The sequence below is a fragment of the Myotis davidii genome, unplaced genomic scaffold, assembly GCF_000327345.1.
Source record: "Myotis davidii unplaced genomic scaffold, ASM32734v1 scaffold216, whole genome shotgun sequence".
Classification (NCBI taxonomy): domain Eukaryota; kingdom Metazoa; phylum Chordata; class Mammalia; order Chiroptera; family Vespertilionidae; genus Myotis; species Myotis davidii.
The window spans coordinates 332485-355701 of NW_006287277.1; the positions used below are offsets into that span (position 1 = coordinate 332485).

Sequence of the window (23217 nt, forward strand, 5' to 3'; positions counted from 1 at the left end):
TGCAGTACATTTCCAAAATTTTACCTTCTTCCTACTTCATTACTATGGTTACCAGATTTAACATTTCAGACAGAAACTTGTCTGTAGGCCCAGAGGGAAGATTGATTGCAGTAAACAAAGAAGACAGAAATTGGGCACAATTTGAAAATAATACCAGTATCTGTTGACCTAATTGTTGACCAATTGAGTTTCTCATTTAGAAAGTGCATGAAGCTATGCAGCATTGACACTTAATGGGGAGTCTGCCTCCTTTTGCTTCTCAAAGATGTCAATGCAATAGTTATAATCAGGGCAAAGAGGAAACCTTATTCTATATAATAAAGAGGTAATATGCAAATTGACCCTCACGCCCTCACATCACAAGATGGCCACCACAAGATGGCCACTCCTTGTCATCACAAGATGGCCACCACAAAGATGGCTACTTCCACGTTATCACAAGATGGCTGCCATAAGATGGCCGCCCCCACATCATCACAAAGATGGCCACCCCCACATTGTCACAAGATGGCTGTCAGGGGAGGGCAGTTGGGGGTGACCAGGCCTGCAGGAGAGGGCAGTTGGGGGTGATCAGGCTGGCAGGGAAGCAGTTAGGTGTCAATCATGCCAGCAGAGGAGCAGTTAGGTGTCAGTCAGCCAGGCAGGCAACTGGTTAGGAGCCAGCAGTCCTGGATTGTGAGAAGGATGTGGGATCGGGCCTAAACCTGATCATCCCCCAAGGAGTTCCAGATTGGAGAGGGTGCAGGCTGGGCTGAGGGACACCCCCCAGTGCATGAATTTCATGCACCAGACCTCTAGTATGGTTATAAGAAGATATATTTTTATAGAAACAGACTTAATCTCTGGGTAGGTGTTTCTTTCTTTCCCCCCACCCCAGAATGTGCTTCCTTATAAGGCAGATGTCATGCCCAGATGAAAATGACAACTTCCACACTATCAGCACAGGTCACTGCATGTGAACCCAGGTCATGGGCATCCCAGTCTGGGGCAGGGTGAGGAGTGGAGGTGGACTGGTAAAGCAAGGATGAGTGGCTCAGTGAGTTTAAGTGAGGTGCAAGGTATGCCTCTTGTCCCTTTCATCACAGCAACCAAATATGGACCCCCTGCTACTGGACTGTAACTGACTCTTAAGGTACCTGAGAACATTTAAACCATTGAAACTTAGGTGAATTTGTTTACTTCACCTGATACACTCTGAAAGCACTTTTTCCCCCCATGACCCAAAGCAGAAAACATTTTCCATTACTGACCAGGTCACATACATATACACTCCTGCAAACATGAATATCTCTAACAGAAACAAAGTTTCACAAAGTGGCATTTATTTTTTCAAAGCTGACTGCACTCTGATATTTTCTAATTTTTTCCTAATACATCTACACAATGGAATACTATGCTGCTGTAAAAAAGAAAGAACTCTTACCATTTGCAACAGCATGGATGGACCTGGAGAGCATTGTGCTAAGCGAAATAAGCCAGTCTGAAAAAGATAAATATCACATGATCTAACTCATTTGTGGAATATAAATAACAACATAAACTGGTGAGCAAAAATAGATACAGAGACAGAGAAGTATCAGTCAGACGGTCAAATCTCCGAGGGAAGGCAAAAAAAAAAAAAACCCAAAAGAAAACAAAACAAAAAACTGATGGTGACCCCTGAACTGACTTTATGGCCCACAAGTCAATCACACCACACAGTTTGACAAGTTCTGTGTTTAATGGTCTTGACTGATTTCTTTAATGTCAATATTCAGTCATCAACTGTTTACTGAGCATTTACCATATGACGGGCATGTGCTAGTCATGGGGAATTTGGAAAGGGAGGCTTCCAAATACATAGGAGAGTCCTGACGAAGGAAGAGTCAGATATTCTGTTAAAACTCATTGCAGCCCCTCCATCATGCTTGAGAAGGTGATGGGATTCCACAGGGAGTCTGGGAAATCTGTGTACCAGGCATTGTGCTCGGCCCTGAGACTTCCTGCATCCTTAGCTCAAATTATAGCTCCATCTAGGACAGTGGTTCTCAAGCTTGGCTGCACATTAGAATCACCTGGGAATCTTTTTAAAATCCTGATTCCTGGGCCTCATCCTCCGGAAATTCTGTTTGTTTGTTATGGGGTGAGACCACAGCATTAGTAACAAAGAAACTGAATTTCCAGAGGACGAGGCCCAGGAATCAGGATTTTAAAAAGATTCCCAGGTGATTCTAATGTGCAGCCAAGCTTGAGAACTACTGATTTAGGAGGTTCTTTCCTTCTGATTTCTGCCACCTCTGTTTAGCAGTAACCACACCTTTTTGTTATATTCTCTCCTAAATGCCTGCATGTATTAGGTTGAATTTTAACAATATAGTTGTGGGTCTCTTGTGCACTAGTGGGCAATTAACTTAATCACACTAACACACAGGATCATTTTAAAGAGTCAGAGGACATTTTATATGAGCACAAGAAGATAAGTTTACATAAAGAGCTCAATTTTACTATTCCAGGTGGCTGTGCATTTTTGTGCAGATTTGTGCGTTGTGCTAGAAGTTAGATGTCAGTGGGCTGACTTCATAAGAAGACATCGAGTCTATATTTAAATCACTCCGTATAAGAAATGGCATGACTTCTGATGAATTAGTGCTGGCGGGTTTTCTACTCTCAGACCACTGAGCTATGAGACCTGAGTGGAAACGAGCAATTCATTCAGCAAACAGTACCTAGCATGTACCAGACAATGTTACAGGCTCTTCAGATTGAAAGATGAATAATAGCTTTGCTGTTGAGAAGAGTTATGAGATTTTCTTGAGGGTCTTTACAAAACAGGTGACAGGAAGTGAAAGGAAGTATTTGATGAGTGTTGGCTGTGTGCAATGCACCAGTGTTCACACACATAATCTTGTTTACTCCTAATAGTAATCTCATGAGAAAGGCCTTTATTAGACCACTTTACAGAGGAAGAAAGTAACCAGAGTGATTAGACTATGGCTCCAAATAGCCAAGCAATTATCGTACTAGGCAGGGTTTGAATTCATTCACTTAGACTCCTGGCTGAAACACTTCACAGTGCCCTGCTTCTCTCCCATGTCTTTATTTGTATGATTTGAAGTATATATATACATACATACAGGCATTCACATGGCAGAATTATTCCAGGAAAGGGTGCTGTAATGAAACGTGTTGACGGGGTAGTTGGCTGGGATGAAGAAAGCTGGTTTTATGACAGGGATTTTTATGTTTTGCTTTGTTTTTTAATCACAGGAAGTGTAAAAGGGCATTTGATGATTCTATGATGAATTAAGGCATCTAAGTAAGGTCTGGCTGTACGACATTTAGCAAACCTCATAAACTCCCTGTGCAGATATTACTGCCAAATGACTTTAATTTGAAACATTTTGTGCTTTCCAGAATAAAGCCATTTGAATATTTAGAATATGTGTACACAGTTCAATTCAGTTAACTAAGGTGGATTCTATTGGATGGCATTTGAGATCACCTCCCTATTATGTGAACACAGATCTGAAGGGGCACCCTCTCAGTTACAGGAAAAGGTGCTGCATGGGATTCCCATTTGGCTCCCCACACTAGAATGATAATGCTTCTCTTTTTAAGGAAAACAACACAACAAGCAATGTAGGAATATATTATTCTGTATGGTTGAAATCTTTCATAATTAAAAAGAAATAAAATGTACTGAAAAAAACACAAGCAACCATAGTGATGAACTTAACATTTTTCATCAAACGGGTATTAATTTTTATGGGGTGCGGCTACAGTGTTTTGGACAGGTTCAAGCCTTGTACTGAGGAGAGGACAGAGCCCTCTCATTGCCACGTGCAAGTCCCTGATTGGAGGGTAGAGCCTTCCCAGCACAATTATAGCCAACAGCTGTAGTTGTAAGCATGAACCTATGGTCTGAACATGTGGCCCCACGTGCCTGAGTGATAGAGTTCCGGTGCATGTGGTTGAGTAGAATTGAAACCAACAAGAATTCTGTAAACATCTTGATCACGCCCCTACTTTGCCTCGTGGCATCTGCTATAAAATAAAGACACGGCTTGTGGGCGCTGGTGCTGTCCATCAGAGAGGCAGCATCCCACCGGGACCCAGCTCATTCTCTTCTCTGTCTTTTCTAAGCCTTACTTCGCCCCCACTCAGGGTCACTGAACCAGGTTGAGCTGGCATGAGTATGCCATGGCCGTGCCGGCTCCCCACACATTTTATTTAGAGCGTTGGAACATTTTACATGCATTAATAGTATACCTTGTTTAAGACTGTGCATACTGCAATATGTATGCATTTTTAGTGGACTATTTGCAATATGCTCTAGTGCAGCACTTCTCAAGCTTCAAGTGTACTTGTGAGTCCCCCAGGGTGGGGGTTGTGTCATAATGCAGATCCTAAGCACAATCTGATTCCCAAGGCCTGTGGTGGGGCCTGGGAGTCTATCTCTAACAAGCTCCAGGTGATGCTGGTGCTGCTGGTCACCAAGTGATACTTTAAGAAGGGAGGATCTACAGAAGTGGTTCTCAAACTTGGCCACACATTGGAATCAACCAGGAAGCCTTAAAAATCAAGCTGTCTTGATTTTTTTCTATCCCCGCAAATATTCTGTCTCAATTGGGCTGGGGTGGGGTCTGGGCATGGAGATCTTAAAAAGACTCCAGGTGATTAGAATGTGCAGTCAGGATTGAGAAGGTTACTCTCGTGGGTTACCTTGTCTTTAGAAAATGTAAGGACTCACATTTGGTGTGACTCTTGTTGCTCTGGAATAAATCCAGCAGCAGACAGAGTGAAATGAAGTAGAAACGTTCAATAACTTCGCCTACTAATGTTTACACCCATGTCAATTTCCTGAAAAGCAATGAAATTATACACGCAACAAAATTCATACCTCTGCTACCAGTGCAAAGAACCAGGCTTTGGATCCCTTTTTTACTCTCTGGTGTAAAGAAAAGAAGCTTGTCTAGAGTAAAATACTAACTAAAGAGGAAATTTCTAATTTAAAGGTTTTTCTCTCTGTACCATCCTTTGGGTTATACTAGCGCTAATTAATAACTCCTGACAGGAGTGATATTTTTGTTCATAAGCAAGTTGTAATTATGAAGCTAAGCTTTTAAAAATGTTCTCTCAAAAAGTTCAGTCCTCTGTGTGCACAGCATGTCTCTGTCCCTTGGATGAGGATTTCTCACCTCAGTAACCTTTGCTGAGGGTGTTGTATCCTGTAAATTGTGGGATGTTTACCAATATTCCCTGGCTTCCACCCACTCAAGGCCATTAGCTCACACAGTTTCCCATCCAAGTTGTGAGAACCAAGAATGCCTTCAGACATCACCAGAAGCCCTCTAGGGCACAGGAGAAATAGCCCCTGCTTGAGACTCACTGCCTTACATCGAGGGAGGTTTCCATATCACTGACTCCCACTTTTATCTTGACTGTCTTAGTGTGGGAAGCTCTCCAGGTTTATCTGATGCAAAAGATAGATAATCAGCAAAGTAGGATGAGGCCATTCTCTGGTGAGCATTGAATGCCACCTTAAAGAGTGGAATTTTCATTACCTGTTTAATTATTTAAATCTATTTTATTTATTCATTCACAATAACAAAATGAGGTTAAGATAATTTACAGTTAACATTCCAAGACTAAATGAAGTTTACAAAGGCCACTTCCTCCTTGAAAAATAGCTCCTCCTCATCAGCTGGAGGTACTTCCCAGTTGATTCCAACGTGCAGCCAGGGCTCCAACTATAACTATTATGGTTATTGTTCTCTACCCTATGTTAGAAACATTTTGCACTTAAGTTTTTTCTCTTATTGATTTCTAAAACTTCATGGAACAGGTTTCAAGCAGTTTTCATATCCTCACTCTCTTATCTACAATAGAACTCTGTACGAATCAAGCATTCTACAAAATACTTGTTGAACAAATGAATTCTAGGGTTGTCCCGCAGCTTAGAGTTAAAATTAAGAGAATGGGGGCCATTTCTATATAGTTACTTCTAGACAGAGCCAGGAACATTTATTTTCTAAATGGTTACACTTGCTTATGATAATAATACATCAATTAGATAGGAAATAACTCCAGCTTCACTTAAATCAGCAGTTCTCAACCTGTGGGTCGCGACCCCTTTGGCAGTCGAATGACCCTTTCACAGGGGTTGCCTAAGACCATCCTGCATATCAGACATTTACATTACGATTCATAACAGTAGCAACATTACAGTTATGAAGTAGCAACGAAAATAATTTTATGGTTGGGCTACAACATGAGGAACTGTATTTAAAGGGCCAGAAGGTTGAGAACCACTGACTTAAATGTTTTGTTCCCACATGAGCTTGTTACAAACAAGAATGATATTGATAGAAGACAAATTAATACTGTGACTAGGCAAACCTGTATCTCTTTAATGTAATATCAGGGAAGCACCAGACTTCTCTTATTCAGTTTGATCTTTTTAGGAGTCCAGTTATATTGAAAATAGAGGCCTGGTGCACGACATTGCTGGTGGTCAGTGTGCATCATAGCAACCGGTTATTTCACCATTCGGTCTATTTGCATATTACCCTTTTATTATATAGGATAACCACAGTTTGTGTCACCATGAAGAATTCTAAAGGAATTAAGAGCTGGGCAGTTGAAGGAGAAGGCTTAAGATATCTGCCATCATAGAGCTGAAGGTTGTATTATGAAACCTGTCAAGTTGTTTGGAAAACCCAGTAGCACAAAAATATTTTAGCAATACCAACTGGAAGTTGCAGTAAATAAAATTCATTTTTATCTGTAATTTGAAGAAAGTAATATTCTGTCTTCAAGGATGGCATTGCTGCTTCTTCTGTACATTTAGCCCCCCTTTCCCACACTTTAGACATAAAAGGTACCCTGGGATCTGCTTGGTATTTCGTGAGGAGGCAGAGGATGGGTTTAAATGGCACCATGATTGTCATGAGGCCCCTGGCCCAGGAGGCATTGCACTTCAGTTTGATTTTGTTCTCTCACAGTGGTTCTCAACCTTCCTAAAGCTGCGACCCTTTAATACAGTTCCTCATGTTGTGGTGACCTCCAATGTCATTGTTACAAATTGAACATAATTAAAGCATAGTGATTAATCACAAAAACAATATGTAATTATATATGTGTTTTCCAATCATCTTAGGCGACCCCTGTGCAAGAGTCATGACCCACAGGTTGAGAACCGCTGCACCAACACCAAGACAAAGGTTGGTGTGCAAGTAGTTTATTTGGAGAGCAGTATCAGAAGTGCGGTGAGGGAGAGAGGACATGGGACAGAGAAGGGAGGAAAGGCTATAAAGGGTGCATGGATGATCAGCGGATTACCACTGTTGGCAAATATGGCTCAAATCTCTGAGACTCAGACTTGACCTACTAAGGGGTGTGAATGCTCGGGGTATTAGGCCACCAAACCCCTAACTCATTGGTTGAGGGTCACCCTTGGGGCATTTACCTTCTGGCACTTCTGGCTTGCCTCAAGTATGCATGGAGCATACTAGAGTGGCCTACAGATACTCAGATGGTCACAGGAAACCATTGCTGTGTGTAATAGAATAATGGCTATCAAAGGTGTTGGTGTCCTAATCCCAGGAACCTGTGAATATGTTATTTACCAGAGCAAAGGGAGTTTGCAGGTGTGATTAACTGAAGGGACTAGAGATGGGGAGAAAGCCCTGGATTATCCAGGTGAGCCCAGATTTCATAATATGGCTCTGTAAGTGGAGACTCTTTCTCAGCTGTAGTCAGAGGGAGACTCGACTATGGAAGAAGGGTCAGAGAGAGGCAACATCGCCTGCTTTGAAGAGGGAGAAAGGGATCTGGAAGTCAAGGAATGGGCGTGGCCTCTAGAAGTTGGAAAAGGTAAGAAATCAGACTCTTCACTGGAACCTTGTTACAGAAATGAGATAACATTGACCATTGTGTATTGGTTGTTTATTTCCTCACTGCTGGCTGAAACCTGCTAGCTCAAAACCATGGTGGCACCTAACTCAAATTTCACATGTTGGATAATTTTTTATTTTTTAATCCTCGCCTGAGGATTTCTTTCCCATTGATGTTTAGACAGAGAGGGGAGGAGGGGAGAGGGAGAGAGAGAAAAAAACAGAAACATGGATGTGAGAGAGAGACATCGGTTGGTTGCCTCCCACAAGCACCCTGACTGGGGGCCGGGATTGGACCTGCAACCCAGGTACCTGCCCTTGACGGGAATCAAACTGGAGACCCTCTGGTGCACAGGCTAATGCTCTAACCACTGAGCACCGCTTGCCAAGGCCATGTAGGATAATTTTTTAAATGGCCCAAACAAGCAGACTTTTAGCCATTTAGAGCCTGCCTACTTTGTATACTTTATGGAACTAGGCCCAGCATCTGCCTTGCGGGTATAAGACCTCAAGCTGCTGTTACCCTTTGGAGCTCTCTGACACTCACTGTGTACTGCTGAACAACGTCACCTAGAGAGGTAAGTCTCCTCTTTGATATTCTCTCCCCTCTGGGTGGTAGCTCTTTGTTGTAAGCCTCTGGACCATCTCATGCTCTGAGGGACTTCCTCTCATGCAACCCTGCCCAAGCCCCTCCCCTACAGCTTGTTGTGTGGTGAGTATATCTTTTTCCTGGATCAGCCCCCAAATTCCAAGAAACCCCATAAGCCTCCAGAAGCAATTTAACCTTGCAGACACCTTGATTTTTGCCCAATGAGTTCTGTATTGAATTTCCGACCTAATTTTGTCTTCTTTTAAAGCACTAAAGTTGTAGTGATGTTATAGCAATGATAAGAAGCATTTGTTATTGCAAATTAATTTGAACCACAAAAGCATTTTTGTATTTTTGATTGTTTGACAAGCTTTGCTAAGGTCATAGTATGTATCCCAGATTTGGAAAGGTAATTCCAGCAAAATTACCAAAAGATGAACTAGCATGTGTGTGTAGGGACGGCTTTCGGGTAATTATAGATTAACTAGGCAATTAAAAGTGTGTTTAATCAGTGAAAATTTTGCTACATGAGATGTCTGATATTTTGCTGCCTATGGTTTCTTCTAAGATTATTATGGTTTCATGACTTACATTTAGATCTTTTATCCATTTTGAGTGTATTCTTGTGTATGGTGTAAGTTGGTGATCTAGTTACTTTTTTACATGTATTTGCCCAATTTTCCCAACACCATTTATTGAAGAGACTGTATTTACTCAATTGTATGCCTCTTCCTCCTTTGTCGAATATTAATTGAGCATAATGGCGTGGGTTGATTTCTGTTTTGGGGGTCTCTGTTCTGTTCCATTGACTTATATGCCTGTTCTTGTGTCAGTACCAGGCAGTTTTGAGTATAGTGGCTTTGTAGTATAACTTGATATCTGGTATTGTGATCTGTCCAACTTTGTTCTTCTTTCTAAAGATTCCTGCGGCTATTTGGAGTCTTCTTTATAAATTTTTGGAGTGTTTGTTCTAGATCTGTGAAGTATGTCTTTGGTATTTTAATAGGTATTGCATTGAATCTATATATTGCTTTGGGTAGTATGGACATTTTAATGATGCTGAATCCATGAACCCGGTATATTGTTCCACTTGTTTATATCTTCTTCTATCTCTTTTTGCAATGTTCTACAGTTTTCCGGGTACAGGTCTTCTACCTCCTTGGTTAAGTTTATTCCTAAGTATCTTAATTTTTGTTGTTGTTGCAATGGTAAATGGATAGCCATCAATAAATCAACAAACAAGTGCTGGTAGGAATGTGGAGAGAAAGGAACCCTAGTACACTGCTGGTGGGAATGCAGACTGGTACAGCCACTGTGGAAAACAGTGTGGAGTTTCCTCAAAAAAATTAAAAATGAAACTGCCATTTGACCCAATGATCACACTTCTAGGAATATATCCTAAGAGGCCTGAATCACCAATCAGAGAGAATGTATGCACCCCTATGTAGAAACAACGACTGCCACAGGGATATATTAGTAGGTGGGGCATCAACAGTGTTTACCACAGCGTCCCTTTAGTGTGTTCCCAAGAGCCAAATATACTGTGTATGACATGTAGTAGCTGTGCAGTAGATTTACACTGCATATATGCATGCATGAATGAATACATGAATGAATGAAATGAGATAGTCTAAAGTGATGAGATTGAGAGTAAAGAAAAGGTGAAAATTAGAGACAGAAAAGTATGATCGAGCACAGCAGTTCTCAACCTGTGAGTTGCGACCCCTTTGGCGGTCAAACGACCCTTTCACAGGGGTCGCCTAAGACCATCCTGCATATCAGATATTTACATGACAATTCCTAACAGTAGCAACATGACAGTTATGAAGTAGCAACGAAAATAATTTTATGGTTGGGTCACAACATGAGGAACTGTATTTAAAGGGCCAGAAGGTTGAGAACCACTGAAGTAGGAAGGAAGGTTGTAAGAAAATAGAGATAATGGGAAATAGCCTGAGATGGAAGGAGGAAATAGAGAGATACACTAAAAAGATAGGGATTTCATTTGCAAGGCTGTTTCTGCAAATTACTTTGCATATCGCAAGCCCCAAAATAACAGTCTGTCCTAATACCTAGCAAAATGGAACAAGTTTGGAAGAAAAACACCTTAAAAATATTTCAGGCCACAATGTCCCTGACAAGCACCAGCTTTCTATCCTGGTGGTATAGGGCAATTACAAAGTACCATGACATTTATTTATTCTTGCTGGATTTTACAATTAAGTCTGAATTCCTAATCTGCACAGGTCTGTTAAAGCCTCATCTAAACCCCTCAACCTTTAAGACAAAACACAAACAAACATGCCTTTGACTCCCTGGAGAAGAAGTTACTACCCTTCAACATCCTGCTTGCTAAGGAAACAGTTGTTACCTTAATTAATGATCTATGAAATCCTCTTTAAACACCTTGTGCAAACATGTGGCAGAATATGAAAAAATGCTAAATGAAAAAAGAGAGCACATGCCGTTTCACTGTATTCTTCTTGAAAGAGAAAAATGCTAAGATTATGGAGTTGCCTTTCTAAGGACAAGGAAGAACATCTGTAAGGATTTCCAGTCTATAAAAAATGTCTTTAAAGAGTACCTTCTTTTCTCTTTGTTAATCCTTCAATGGCTAGTTTCCCACCGTGGAATCATTGTGGTTAATGTCTTGGACATGACTATGGACACATTTATAGCAAAGGTCTGAAGCAATCATAGCACTGTTTTCACTGAAGGCCACATTTTAGGAGTCCTCTGGACCCTCGCTAATCAAAGTGTGGTTCTCTGGACTAACGGCATCATCATCACCTGGCACCTGCTTGTTGGAAAAGTCAAGTCTCAGGCTCTGACCTACTGAATCAGACTTTCTTGTGCTGGGGCATATGAATCTGTGTTTTACCTAGGCCTCTAGGTGATTCTCATGTGTGCCACTTTGGGAAGTATTGATCTAGAATAGAAAGATCAAGATGTAGTCCATGCAGCAGTGCCAGTCTTTTGGCTGTTGCAGTCTGCAACTGGACAAGGGCACTTGTTATTGATAGTCTCAGTTCCTGTATTTATTGCTAGTCTAACTAGTGAGGATTCTTATGTGCATTCTCCCAGTATTAGTAACCAACCCAACATAAAATGCCTACTGGGTTCTTTCTGGGATGGATGAAATTGTTGTTCTCTCTTATTTAACACTGTTCTACTGCCTTCCCTTTTTCTTTAACACTAAACATCATTGTGTGTGCCTGTTCAATCGCACATGTTTAGGTGTCAATACTAAAAATAAGCTTTCATTATGACTCTTCACACCACAAATGTATTCCCTAAATAGGTGTGATAAAGAATGTAATTTTTCCTACACACATACAAACATCTTCCTCTCCCAGAATCTGGATATTAATTCAGAGTCTGAACCTAATATTTCCCAGATTTGGGCTCTGCCTTACTTTATGCATGAAGCTATGTATAACATCAGAGATCATAGGTAGGGCACATGGTGTGTATATCCACATGATTTATGTCTTTACTTAATGAATGAAGCCAATCAGATTTAGTTTTCGTTTGTACTCAGTTGAGTGTGAATTTGAATAAATAAATCAAATTTTCAAAGATAGGCTGCTGGATAGAATTTGCCTTTTTCTAATGTAAGAGAAAGATGACTGGCCATCACCCAATGGGCTCTACCTACATATGAATCGTGCAGGAATGGACTCTGACTGAGGTCAGCAGAACTGAAAGCATTCTCCTGGCTTAGTGAGCAGTGTTTGCAAGGGAGATACAATTTGCATACAAGAATCAAAATAAGACAATTGCATATTGAGAAGTATAGCCTAACAATGTTATAAACGAGGTTTTTCTCCATGGTAGCACTATCAACATTTGGGGCTAATAATTGTTTGTGGTGGGGGCTGTCCTTGGTAGGATGTTTAGCGCCATCCCTGGCCTCTACCCACTAGATGCCAGTAGCACCCCCGCTAGATGTGACAACAAAACATATCTTGCTCCATGTCCCTTGTTGGGCAGAATCACCCAGGTTAAGAACCACTGCTCTAAGTGTTTGGAAAAGAAGAGAAAAAAGTGAAAGACTTTTAGCAAGATTCTCAAAGCTTGACTCTCCTTTGATTATAGTTCTGTGGGTTCCTCATTTGCTTAGATTTGTTTGGTTGATTAGACTTAGTGGTAGTGACATCTGCATTTCAACAGCCTTCTTTCAAAGTCAGTTTACAGTCTAATTGAGTTGGAAGGGTCTTAATGGGTTTTCTACTTTTGGGAAAAGTGTTCTTGTACTTAAGATGTACATCAGCCAAAGTCAGAATCAGTGAGAGGTAAAATGAGATTTCAGCTTGCCCCTAATTCTTCCCACTTCTGTTGTTTAGATGCTGTAGAGTAAAAGCACGAACTCATTATTTCAATCCTATGATTATAAAAATAGTTGCACATGGGTCACATCTTGCTGTGCAATCTAATTTCTCTTTGTGGAAAAAAGAGGAGTAAAAATAGGGGACGATGTATGTAGGCAGCCTATTGCAGTTATTCTAATGTACTTGATTTTAATTTGTAGAACATGTTCCCCAATAAATTGAACAAAAGCTTTGTGTCCCGGAGTCTGCTACATACTTTTCTGGTGGAAAAAGTACATACTAAAATGAGCAATCACTAAACATGGAACTTTCCATTCCATGTGCCAGGGCCTATTCTATGAGCTTTATCCATGGGACTCATATTCTCACCACAATTCTTTGAGGTGAATACTGTTAACTCCATTTTACAGATGAGAAAACTGAGGCACAGGGAGGTGTTTTTTAAGTAACCTGCCGAGGTCACAGAACTGGTAAATGATAGAGCTTCCATTTTAATTTTTATAGCTTAACCTCTCATTTTAGGAGGTGAAAACCACAGTTCCAAAATTTCAAGTCATCTCACAGACTACAAACCTCAGACAAGATTAATCTGTGACCATGGTAAAGTGAAACACAACAAGGCCACTTCATAATTTTGTCCAAGCACAGGCAAAAAACAAGGTCACTATGCCATCCACAAAATGCTAAACATCTTCCTTTTGGTTAAAATGAGTGCTGCTTATTCACAAATTATAGTTTTCTCCTCAGTCTATCTAGTCTACCCCCTTGAGATACCCAGTCTTAGAATATTCCCTGCTTTTTGACAGCATCCAATCTAGAGCAAACCCCTGCTTCCTTAGACTTTCCTCTTAAATCACCCAGTTTACAGAGGCACCCTCTCCATGGATCCCAATGGTGTGCCTTATTTCACACTACAAAGAGTAGTAAACGCAACTTGTTTAACTATATGCGAGCTTGATTCTTGTGATCTTTGGCTGAAGGATGTTAACACCTATTTGTCAATGTTACAAAGCTAGTACTTTTCTAAATCAGTATCAGAAAAATTTATACAATCTAGAACATGGGCCAAATATAATGAGGGGAGAATTTACAGGAATAAATATAGTCCTTTATTTAGGTTAGAAAAAAAAACCCCACAAGCATGTTAATATAGCCAATCATATTAATAATAGGACAAAAAGACTTTGGAAATTAACAAGTATTAGCAAGGTCAGAATGAGCAAATAGTGGAATATGAGTACTTAAAAGCAATACTGTAATTTAATGCTCTGTTAAAAATTACACATAAAGGCAGGGGATGTTACTACTCATCTGTGTTACATGTTGATCATGTAACTATCTTTCAGATTCTGTAAGTCATACTTCAAGATGTTCACTAGCAAACTAGAGAAAGGGTCACCAGTGTGCTGAGGGCTGTAAGCCACATCGTAGGAAGGACTAGTTCTATTTATACAGAAGAATTGAGACTACCTGCCAGCTCACCATCCTGAAATGTTTGAGGGATGTCTCCAGGAAGAGAGGAGGAGATTTTTACCCCTAAGGAGGAGGAGTGCCAGTCTAACTGGGGATATTCCAGGACCCCATGCATTTAAATAAGCCACTCCCAGGTGACCATTTGGTCTGGGTCCTTGTCCTCTTATCTTTATCATTGGGATCTGGTGTCCCCTTGGAATATTAGGAAGAAAATAGTTCAGGGCTTCTGGACCTACCAAGTGGAGGGACAGGGGCTTCTTCTAAGTTAGTTTCCTCTATTACACTGGGGTTTGAGGCTGACATCTTCATAAAAATAAGGTATTTTGTTGTCCTTTTAAGTTTATTTCCCTCCCACAGGTCAATGGGAAGATGATCTGTTGAAAGCAGGATTCAGGTATTAATAGGTCAAGTGTCCTAAATAATATCTCCCAATACCATTTCAATTTTATATTCATGTACAACAAATAGAAGTAACAGAAGTTATAAATAGGAACAAATTAGGTACTGTGGGTGCTTGAAAGAGTGGGATTATTTCAGCCTATGTAGGATCAAGAAATTATCTTTTGAAGAATCAACAATTTAGCTAAGGTTTAAAGGATAGAATAGGATGGGAAAGGGAAAGAAAATAATGCAAAAAAAATGAGTATTGAATTCCTGCTTTCCCCAAGTTATCATCACCCAAGACATTTTGATCAGGTTCTCCCTTCCTTAACCTATTGTCTAATCAGGCTAAGAGGGCTCATATTTTCTTCCCATTAAGGCAGTCCAGGAATTAGAAAGCCAAAGATAGGAGATCGAAGTTTAAGCAGTACGTTAACATCAATCTTTTTAAATGGTGGCTTATCACTAGGTGGCCTAAAAGTCATAACCACGTTCTCAAGAAGCCACAATGTCTGTTTAGTCACTGAAAATAAAGACAGGCTACCTGAGCCGCTGGAACTGCCTGAAATCAGGCACACTGCCAGAAGCCAGATAGGGTGTGGCCAGATATAAAAGGAAAAGGAGAAAGGCATGTGAGGCTTTAAAGTTCTTCTGGGGAAGTTGCAATAGCATCACACGGGATGAGAACTTCTTATTGGAGCTGAGGAGAAAACATAAAAATAGGATTTTACCACATAGACCTGGGGCATCAGCTTCTAGTAAGCTGAGGTTGGCCAAACCATAGGGATTTGCAAGTTTTATCAGTGACATCTGGACTTGATTGATTCTGAGAAACACTATTTTGATAAAATTGACAGTGATTGCTTTTTGAGATGTGGAAAAGATAATCAAAGTAAATGCACTGAGTCTCAAGTTGCCTGGCCCCTCCTTGAAAGTGACCCTGTTTCATAACTTGATTGTTCAGTAAACACCCGGCACTCTTCTCATGCATGTAAGTGTAATGGTGTTTTCTCAATAAATATCTTCCTTAAATAAATCTGAATGCCAATGTCATTTGTGGAAATAATCGGCTCTTGGTTTTACTAATACCCGCTAAAGAATCAACCTGTGTTGTATTGTGGAAGTCAGTCTCCCAGTAGAAAGTTAGAGTTGACTTTTTTCATTGGGAATAGTAAACATTTTTAAATGTTGTTGTTGTTGGTGGTGGTGGTGTTTGATTTTGTGTGTTGTTGTTTTTTTAACTTAGGCCACAACTTGTTAGGGTCTGTGAAAATTCAGTGGATCATGACCAGCTGGGCTGGAACTAGGACAAGGTGCAAAATTTAATAGATGTCAAAACCCCAGTACTCCAGATAAATATTTAATGCAATATTTAAAAAAAAATCATCATTAATGCAAAAATTCATGATGAGGAAATATCGATTTTAAATAAAAACAGGATCTGACCCTGCATTTGTGTGTCTTACCTCACTTGCCTTACCCTAGGCTCATCCCTGATGGCCATTTAAAAAAAACACACAGAATATAGAATATTAGAGTGCATTAGAGGTGTTTCGTGTGTGTGTGTGTGTGTGTGTGAGAGAGAGAGAGAGAGAGAGAGAGAGAGAGAGAGAGAGAGAGAGACAATGGATCATAGTAATGTAAGATGTAAAATGTGAGCTCAGAGCAGCAGCAGTTATGGTAAGGGACATGCTGGAGCCAGACTGCCTGCATGTGTGGCTTTGGGCATTTTACTTAACCTGCCTTTGCTTTAGTTTCCTCATCTGTAAAATGTAGATAAGAACACTGCCTTCATTTTTGGCAGGATGGCCACTTACTTTATCCAAACAAGGACAATTTTGATAGTGGAAAGTGTCACTAACAGGCAGTACAGCTTTATAATGTTAATTATTGCAAAACTAAAAAGCATTATCAAACAGTAAAAGAGTTACAGATTTATATCATGCAAAAATGACAAAACCATTCAATCATAAACATTCAGATGTTCAATAGCAAGGCTGTTTAGCCTCTATTTTGTTTCATGTTCATGGAATTTTCCATGTTTTTCACTGACCCCACCAAGTGGTAGGCTAGTGGTTTAATGGATTTTGCATGCTCTATCATGGACCAAAGCTGGTACCTGAGGTGACCAGCAGGACAGGGAAGTCCCACTGTTGACAGAGACCAAGAAAAAGAATTATTTATCCCCAGCCTCTTGTGTCTGAGTGTACTTCATTTTATCAGCAAGCCCTTTTGATCTATACTGGAAAGAGTATCAGTTATGACATTGCTCTGGAAAGAGCCAGAGGCCAAGGACAATTATAGTTATTTTCTACATTTCAGCACACATTAAAGTGAGAACTTGTGCACTGCATATGTATATTTCCACCCCAGAAGATCACAGCATGACAGAAACCAGATGTACAAAGTGGAGGTTGAAAAACCCATCTCAGTTTATTTTAATGCAAGTGTTAATAAGTGATTGGTTTAAAATGAATAATCCAGGACAAATGCTAAATCACACAAGGCATCAGGAAAATAGGCAAAACCGGGATGTGCCATGGTAAATTAGGCTGTATGATCACGCTACTCACACAGTTGTTGGGGATTAAGTCAGGTACTGTGATGGGAAGTGCCTGGAAAAGTGTCTGGCATATGGCAAGCATTCAAGCAGTGTTAGCTCTTGTTACCATTTTTTTCTTACCATGGTTCAGACTCAGAAAACTTTAAAAGCGCTACCTTAGAGAAAAAGATGCCATTTCCTAAGGGACAAATAATTGGAAATGTCTCCTTCTCTCTCTTTTTCCCCCCCAAATTTAATCGTTAATGACAATAACTGCCTTGACTGCAAAGGTCAAGCATGATTTGTTTTGCTTTCCATCATTCCCTCAAACCTTAACTTTGTTAATTAAACTTCATATTTTGAATATCCCTTTTGAGATGCACAGTCAAATTGAGGAACATCTCCATATAAACCATATAAGCTTGGATTTCTCAAATATTTTTTAAAGAAAACAAGGCAGTGATTATAACCATGTGAGTATATAGCTAAGGGTGAATACAGGAAAAATAGACACCAAGGCAGTCCAGGAATTGGGAAGCCAATGCTGGGCTCAGTTATTTATATGGATATTAAAGACCCTCCAGGAAAGGTAAAGTTAATAAGAGTGTTGGGTTGATAGTGAAAACGGTGCTGAAGTCAGTAATAAGGAATGTGGCTGGAGGCTGATAGATAATAGCAGTGATAGGGGAAATCAGCAATGAAGTTGAAAGACCTGAACTTCAGAGGCTCCAATGGAGCTGGGTTTGAGGAAGGAGGAAATGGAGATGATTGTTCAGGCATCACAATGAGGAGCAAGGAGGATACTTGAGATGGCTGATAGTGGTGGACATTAAAGAGAGACTCCTTAGAGATGCTACATATATTTAATTACTTGACAACTCTACTGGCATGTCTCACAGGCATCTAAATTTAACAGCATCAAAATATGACTTTTGAGTTCTATCCCAAATCTGCTTCTGTCACAATAGTCCCCATCCTAAATAGTAACACTGCCCACACAGTTGCTTAATCCAAAAATCTGAGCCATATTGTTCTTTTCCTCACCTTCCCACATCAAATGCATCAGCATGACCTATTGGTTTTGCCTCCAAAGGATAAACCACTACAATGTAATTTTCATCAAGGAATTGCACTTTGTCCTATTCAACAATGTATTCTAAGGCTGCAGACATTGCCTGGCACAGAGTAGGAAGCAAATATTTGTAGAATGAATGCATGAATCTTGAATCTGACCTCTTGGTTCTATGCTCATGACCAACACCATAGTCAAAGCCACCAACATCTTTCATCTATATTTCTACAATGGCCTCCTAACTGATTTGCTGCTCTACTCTTGCCCCCACAGACTATCTATGCAATAACCTGACACTTGGTATGTTGAAACTAACCAATGTATTTTTATCAGTTAGAATAAAAATCATTCCTTTACACTGATCTGCAAAGTCCTATATGAACCTGAAATTAGCTATTTCTCCAACCTCATCTTCTACTGCTTTGCCTTTCTCATTTGCTACTCCCTGCTCTAATACTGTTCAACTTTCCCGAAACTAACTTTATCATAATAAGACTCACCAGGACTCTTGTGAAAAATACCACAGTAATTTAGTGACCTTCCTGTAGACTCTGATTCATAAGGTTGAGCGTGGAACACAAGAATCTGTACTTTTAACAAGCACTCCAGGTGATTCTTATAATAAGATTAGGTACAGATACAGCCTAAGATACCTCCCCATAGCATTTCAATTATTCAGATATGAGAAGCAAAATGAAACTAATTTTCTATCTCTGGTCTAGGAGAACATGCAGTCAATGGCCACCTACTATGCTATGCCAGGGAATTCTGAGAATACTGCTTATGTGCTGAAATATCCTCACATTCTAATAAAATTTCCTGGGTAGCACAAGTGACATCAAACTTGTGTCACTGTGCTAGACTCCTGTGGATAAGGTTGAAGAAATGGTTATCACAGGGAGGTAGGGAGGAGAAAATTGAGAAGGGCTTGATATTCAACAATGTACAGAAATTGTGTGTGTGTGTGTGTGTGTGTGGTGTGTGTGTGTGTGTGTGTGTGTGTGTGTGTGTGTGTGTTTCCTTAGGCTGTGGCAGAAAAGAATATTCCTGAGAGGTAGGGAAGAGAGAGACATGACAGCCAGCAGGATACGAGTCCAGAGTATGTGCAGGAAACATTTTGTAGATGCAGGTGGGACTCAGTGAGCTCATACACATATAAGCTCCACAGCCGAAGCAACATGTAAACCATAACAGATGCTTAATTTTACATCTAGCCCTGGAAGCCTTAAGCTTGACAATGAAACATTTTGGTTTTGCTCTGATGGGGTAGCATATAATTATGGCTTTACCAGCAGGTTTAATTCATTGATTGGGGGCGGGAGGGGGCGGATTTTGAAAACTATCTCTTATCTCCTGTATATAGAATTTTAATTTTAGTTTGCTAGTGATATTACCACAGGCACTAGCGTTCTCCATACCAAAGGGCATGTTTCTGTCCCAGAATCTGAAACTGAAAACAAGTGCGAGCCTTCTGTTGTCCTATATAAAATTGGCTTATAATCCAGAGCGGTGCTTCTCAGAGGTGTTCACACACTGCAGTTACTGGGGCGGGGAGGGTGCTTCAGAAATACTGCATGCTGTGCTCCATCCCAAAACTGGAATTTACTTGGTATGGGGCGTGGACAAGGTTTGGGACTTTTGAAACATCCCTGGGCTTATCTAACATGCAGGCAAGTTGTTTGAGAACCACTGAATTGGATATTTTGAGCCATGTATTTCAAAGCTCAGTCCCCTGGATAAAGTGCAGGTTTTTTCATGAAAGTTTAAGTTGAGATGATAAAATCCATGTGACTGGATTTATCAAGCTGCAATCAACATGGGTAGGAACCTTATTTACGTAAAGTCAGAGTTATTGATGAAAAAGTTAAAGAAATTATACCACAAAGTTCCACATACACATACATACAATTATCAATGTTCAAAACAAGATTTTAAAGTAATTTTGTCAGATTAAGTATATATCTCCAGTCAGAGTTGTCAGCTAAAACACGGGGCTCCTAGTTAAATTTGAATTTCAGATAAACAATGAATAATTTATTAATACAGTCAAGTCTCAGTTCTTGAACGTCTCCCATCTCGAACAATTTGGTTTTCGACCAAGTTGTTCACAGAAAAAATGTCTAGGTTGTGGAACAAAACTTCAGTTTTTGAGCTGATAACCCTCTCATGGTGATACCTCAGCATGACAAAAAGCATCTCTCAGACAACAAAGGAGAGAATGCTTTTGCTGTTGGTGAAATAGAATATTAGCATAATTTTAAAACCTAGAGAGGCATTCAAGAGTGCTAATATTGCTAAGGGTGAGAAAGAAGCAGTGATCACAGGCAATTGAAGAAGTAGAAAAACTGTTGTTGATTTGGATAAAGGAAAAGCAATTAGCCCTGTGACAGCATTTCAGAGGCAATGACATGTGAACAAGCAAAGATGCTGTAACCTTACCCGAAAGACACCCCTGGCACAAGTGCTGAAAGTAATTTGTTAAGGCTAGTAAGGGGTGGTTCAATAAATTAAAAACACACACAAGTGTTTATTTATAGATTAAACAGTACACCAGACATGTACTATATATAAGAAAGGTTAAATAAAACAGGGAATCATTTGGGGGTCTGGAATGGATTAATTCAACTTACATGATTTCTAATGGGGGGAAAATGATTCGGTTTTCAGACAGCCTCTCGGAAAGCATCAAGTTCGAGAAACGAGGTTCAGCTCACTGTACCTGCCTTTTGGTAACCAGAACGCCTGCTACCGCGCGGGGAAGCGTCACGTGTTGGCGGTTCTTTTTATTTGCTAAGTGTGACAACCTTGCCCCAGTTGTAAATCACTAACCTGAGCAGTAATTCAGTATAGTAGGGCAGAGCAGAACAAAAATTAACCTTAGTTTCTTGCTTATTATATGTTCTTGTGTTTTCTGAATTATATTGTCTGGTTCACGACCTCAAGCACTACCTGACTAGCTGCCTGAGGCTCAACTGTACCTTATTCTGCCTCTTCTGTCGTCTTCGGAGCCGCAGGAACTCCTTGTGTTGCCTGGAGACAAAGTTCACTGCTGCGTATTCCAGTAAGGCAGCAAACACGAACAGAAGACACACTGCCATCCAGATGTCAATCGCTTTGACATAGGAGACCTGAGAGAGACAGATAGAGTCCATGACAGCTTGTGCAGAACCCTGTTCCTAATGTTGTGAGCAGAACAGCCTCATTTGTGGATGCTGGGCAGAGCATTGGAAGTTACACACCCCACCCACAATGTCCTGAGCCCTTCTTCCATCTTTCTCAGTGTAGCCCATCTGTTCAAGTAGCCTTATCCTTGAGAACAGCTCCAAAGAATTTTCATAATGAAGAAAAGTGACATAAAACCAAAACTTTGAGGAAAATAGAGTGGACACTATTCTCGAAACTGCTCATTCTCTTCTATTTTTTTTTTCTTAACATTTAAAAACAAATACAATGGGGTCTTGACTTACGAGTGTCCCGACTAACGAGTTTTTCGAGATATGAGCCGTCTCTCAGCCGATTTTTTGCTTTGAGTTGTGAGCTAAAATTTGGGTTACGAGCCAGCTTCAGATACCTCACCGCTAGTTGGTGCAGCGAATGTCACAGTGAACGCCACAACATCAGCCCAGCATCACGTGTCTCACTCGTTCACTTTTTGATTTGACATATGAGTAATTTGAGTTACGAGCTCCATCACGGAACGAATTAAACTTGTAAGTCAAGGCCCCACTGTATCATTAAGACATTCCATAACTTGGATGAGAAATAAACTATGGTCTTGGGCCTTTTAAAAAGCAATTTTAAAATTTTATCCATCTGTTGACCCTAACTGGCATGAAAACAAATTTCTTAGTTTCAGACTATCACAATTTAAGGATATTGAACCAAAATAAAACATCAGGGCTCTAGCCTTGGGGAAAGTATCTGGTTAAAAAGAACACTTTTATAACCCTTTAGTGGTTGTTTGAGTATTTAGTACATCTTACAATTTAATAAAGCAGATTCTCAAGAAAAGTACTTTTTACTTGCAATGGAAAGTGCCCCTCATATCACTTAAGTTTCAATTATTTGTTAAATGTAAGGGTGAAAATAACTAGATAAAAGTTGTAGTATATTGGACACTAGACTTGAAAAGATGCTTATAAAACTGCCAGCTGAATGTGTACTATCTAGTCCTGTTTTTTTGTTTGTTTTTTTACCTTATTTAAAAAAATTCTTTATTGTTTAAAGTATTACATACCGTATTACATATGTCTCCTTTTTTCCCCCATTGGCCACCTCAACCCTCCAGCATATGCCCCACCCCCAGTGTCTGTGTCCATTGGTTATGCTTATATGCATGCACACAAGTCCTTTGGTTGCTCTCTTAGCCCCTATCCCCACCCTCCCCTGCCTTCCCTCTGAAGATTGATGGACTGTTTGGTGCTTCTATGTCTCTGGATCTATTTTTGTTCATCAATTTATGTTGTTCATTATATTCCACTAATGAATGAGATCATGTGATATATTTCTTTCTCTGACTGGTTTATTTCACTTAGCATAATGCTCTCCAGTTCCATCCATAATATTGCAAATGGTAAGAATTCTTTTTTACAGCTGCATAGTATTCCATTGTGTAGATGTACCAGGGTTTTTTAATGCACTCATCTGCTAATGGGCGCTTAGGTTGTTTCCAAATCTTGGTTATTGTAAATTGTGTTGCTATAAACATATAAATAGATTTTCTTGTTATTGTTGTTTTTTTTTTTATAACTAACACTGAGTTATTACTACCAATATATATATATATGGCTAATATGCAAAGTGTCCCCTTGGGAGTTCAACCGGGAGACCAGGAGTTTGACTGGGAGACTGGGAGTTTGATGGCTCACCATGACGTGTGTAGACCACCAGGGGGCAGCGCAGAACAAAGGAAGGCCCTGGCTGGCCCTGATTGCTGGCCAGGCCTAGGGACCCTA

The 23217-nt window shown here is 40.1% G+C and overlaps 1 protein-coding gene across 3 annotated transcripts in view; it reads right to left on the minus strand.

Moving 5' to 3' along the window:
- GLRA2 (glycine receptor alpha 2) overlaps positions 1 to 23217 on the minus strand; it is a 179559-nt gene that overhangs the window by 15537 nt on the left and 140805 nt on the right. For all 3 annotated transcript variants that reach the window (XM_006759065.2, XM_006759066.2, XM_015560871.1), the window contains one exon: positions 21241 to 21390. In XM_006759065.2, the coding sequence (XP_006759128.1) occupies positions 21241 to 21390 (150 nt within the window). The remainder of the gene's footprint in view (positions 1 to 21240; positions 21391 to 23217) is intronic.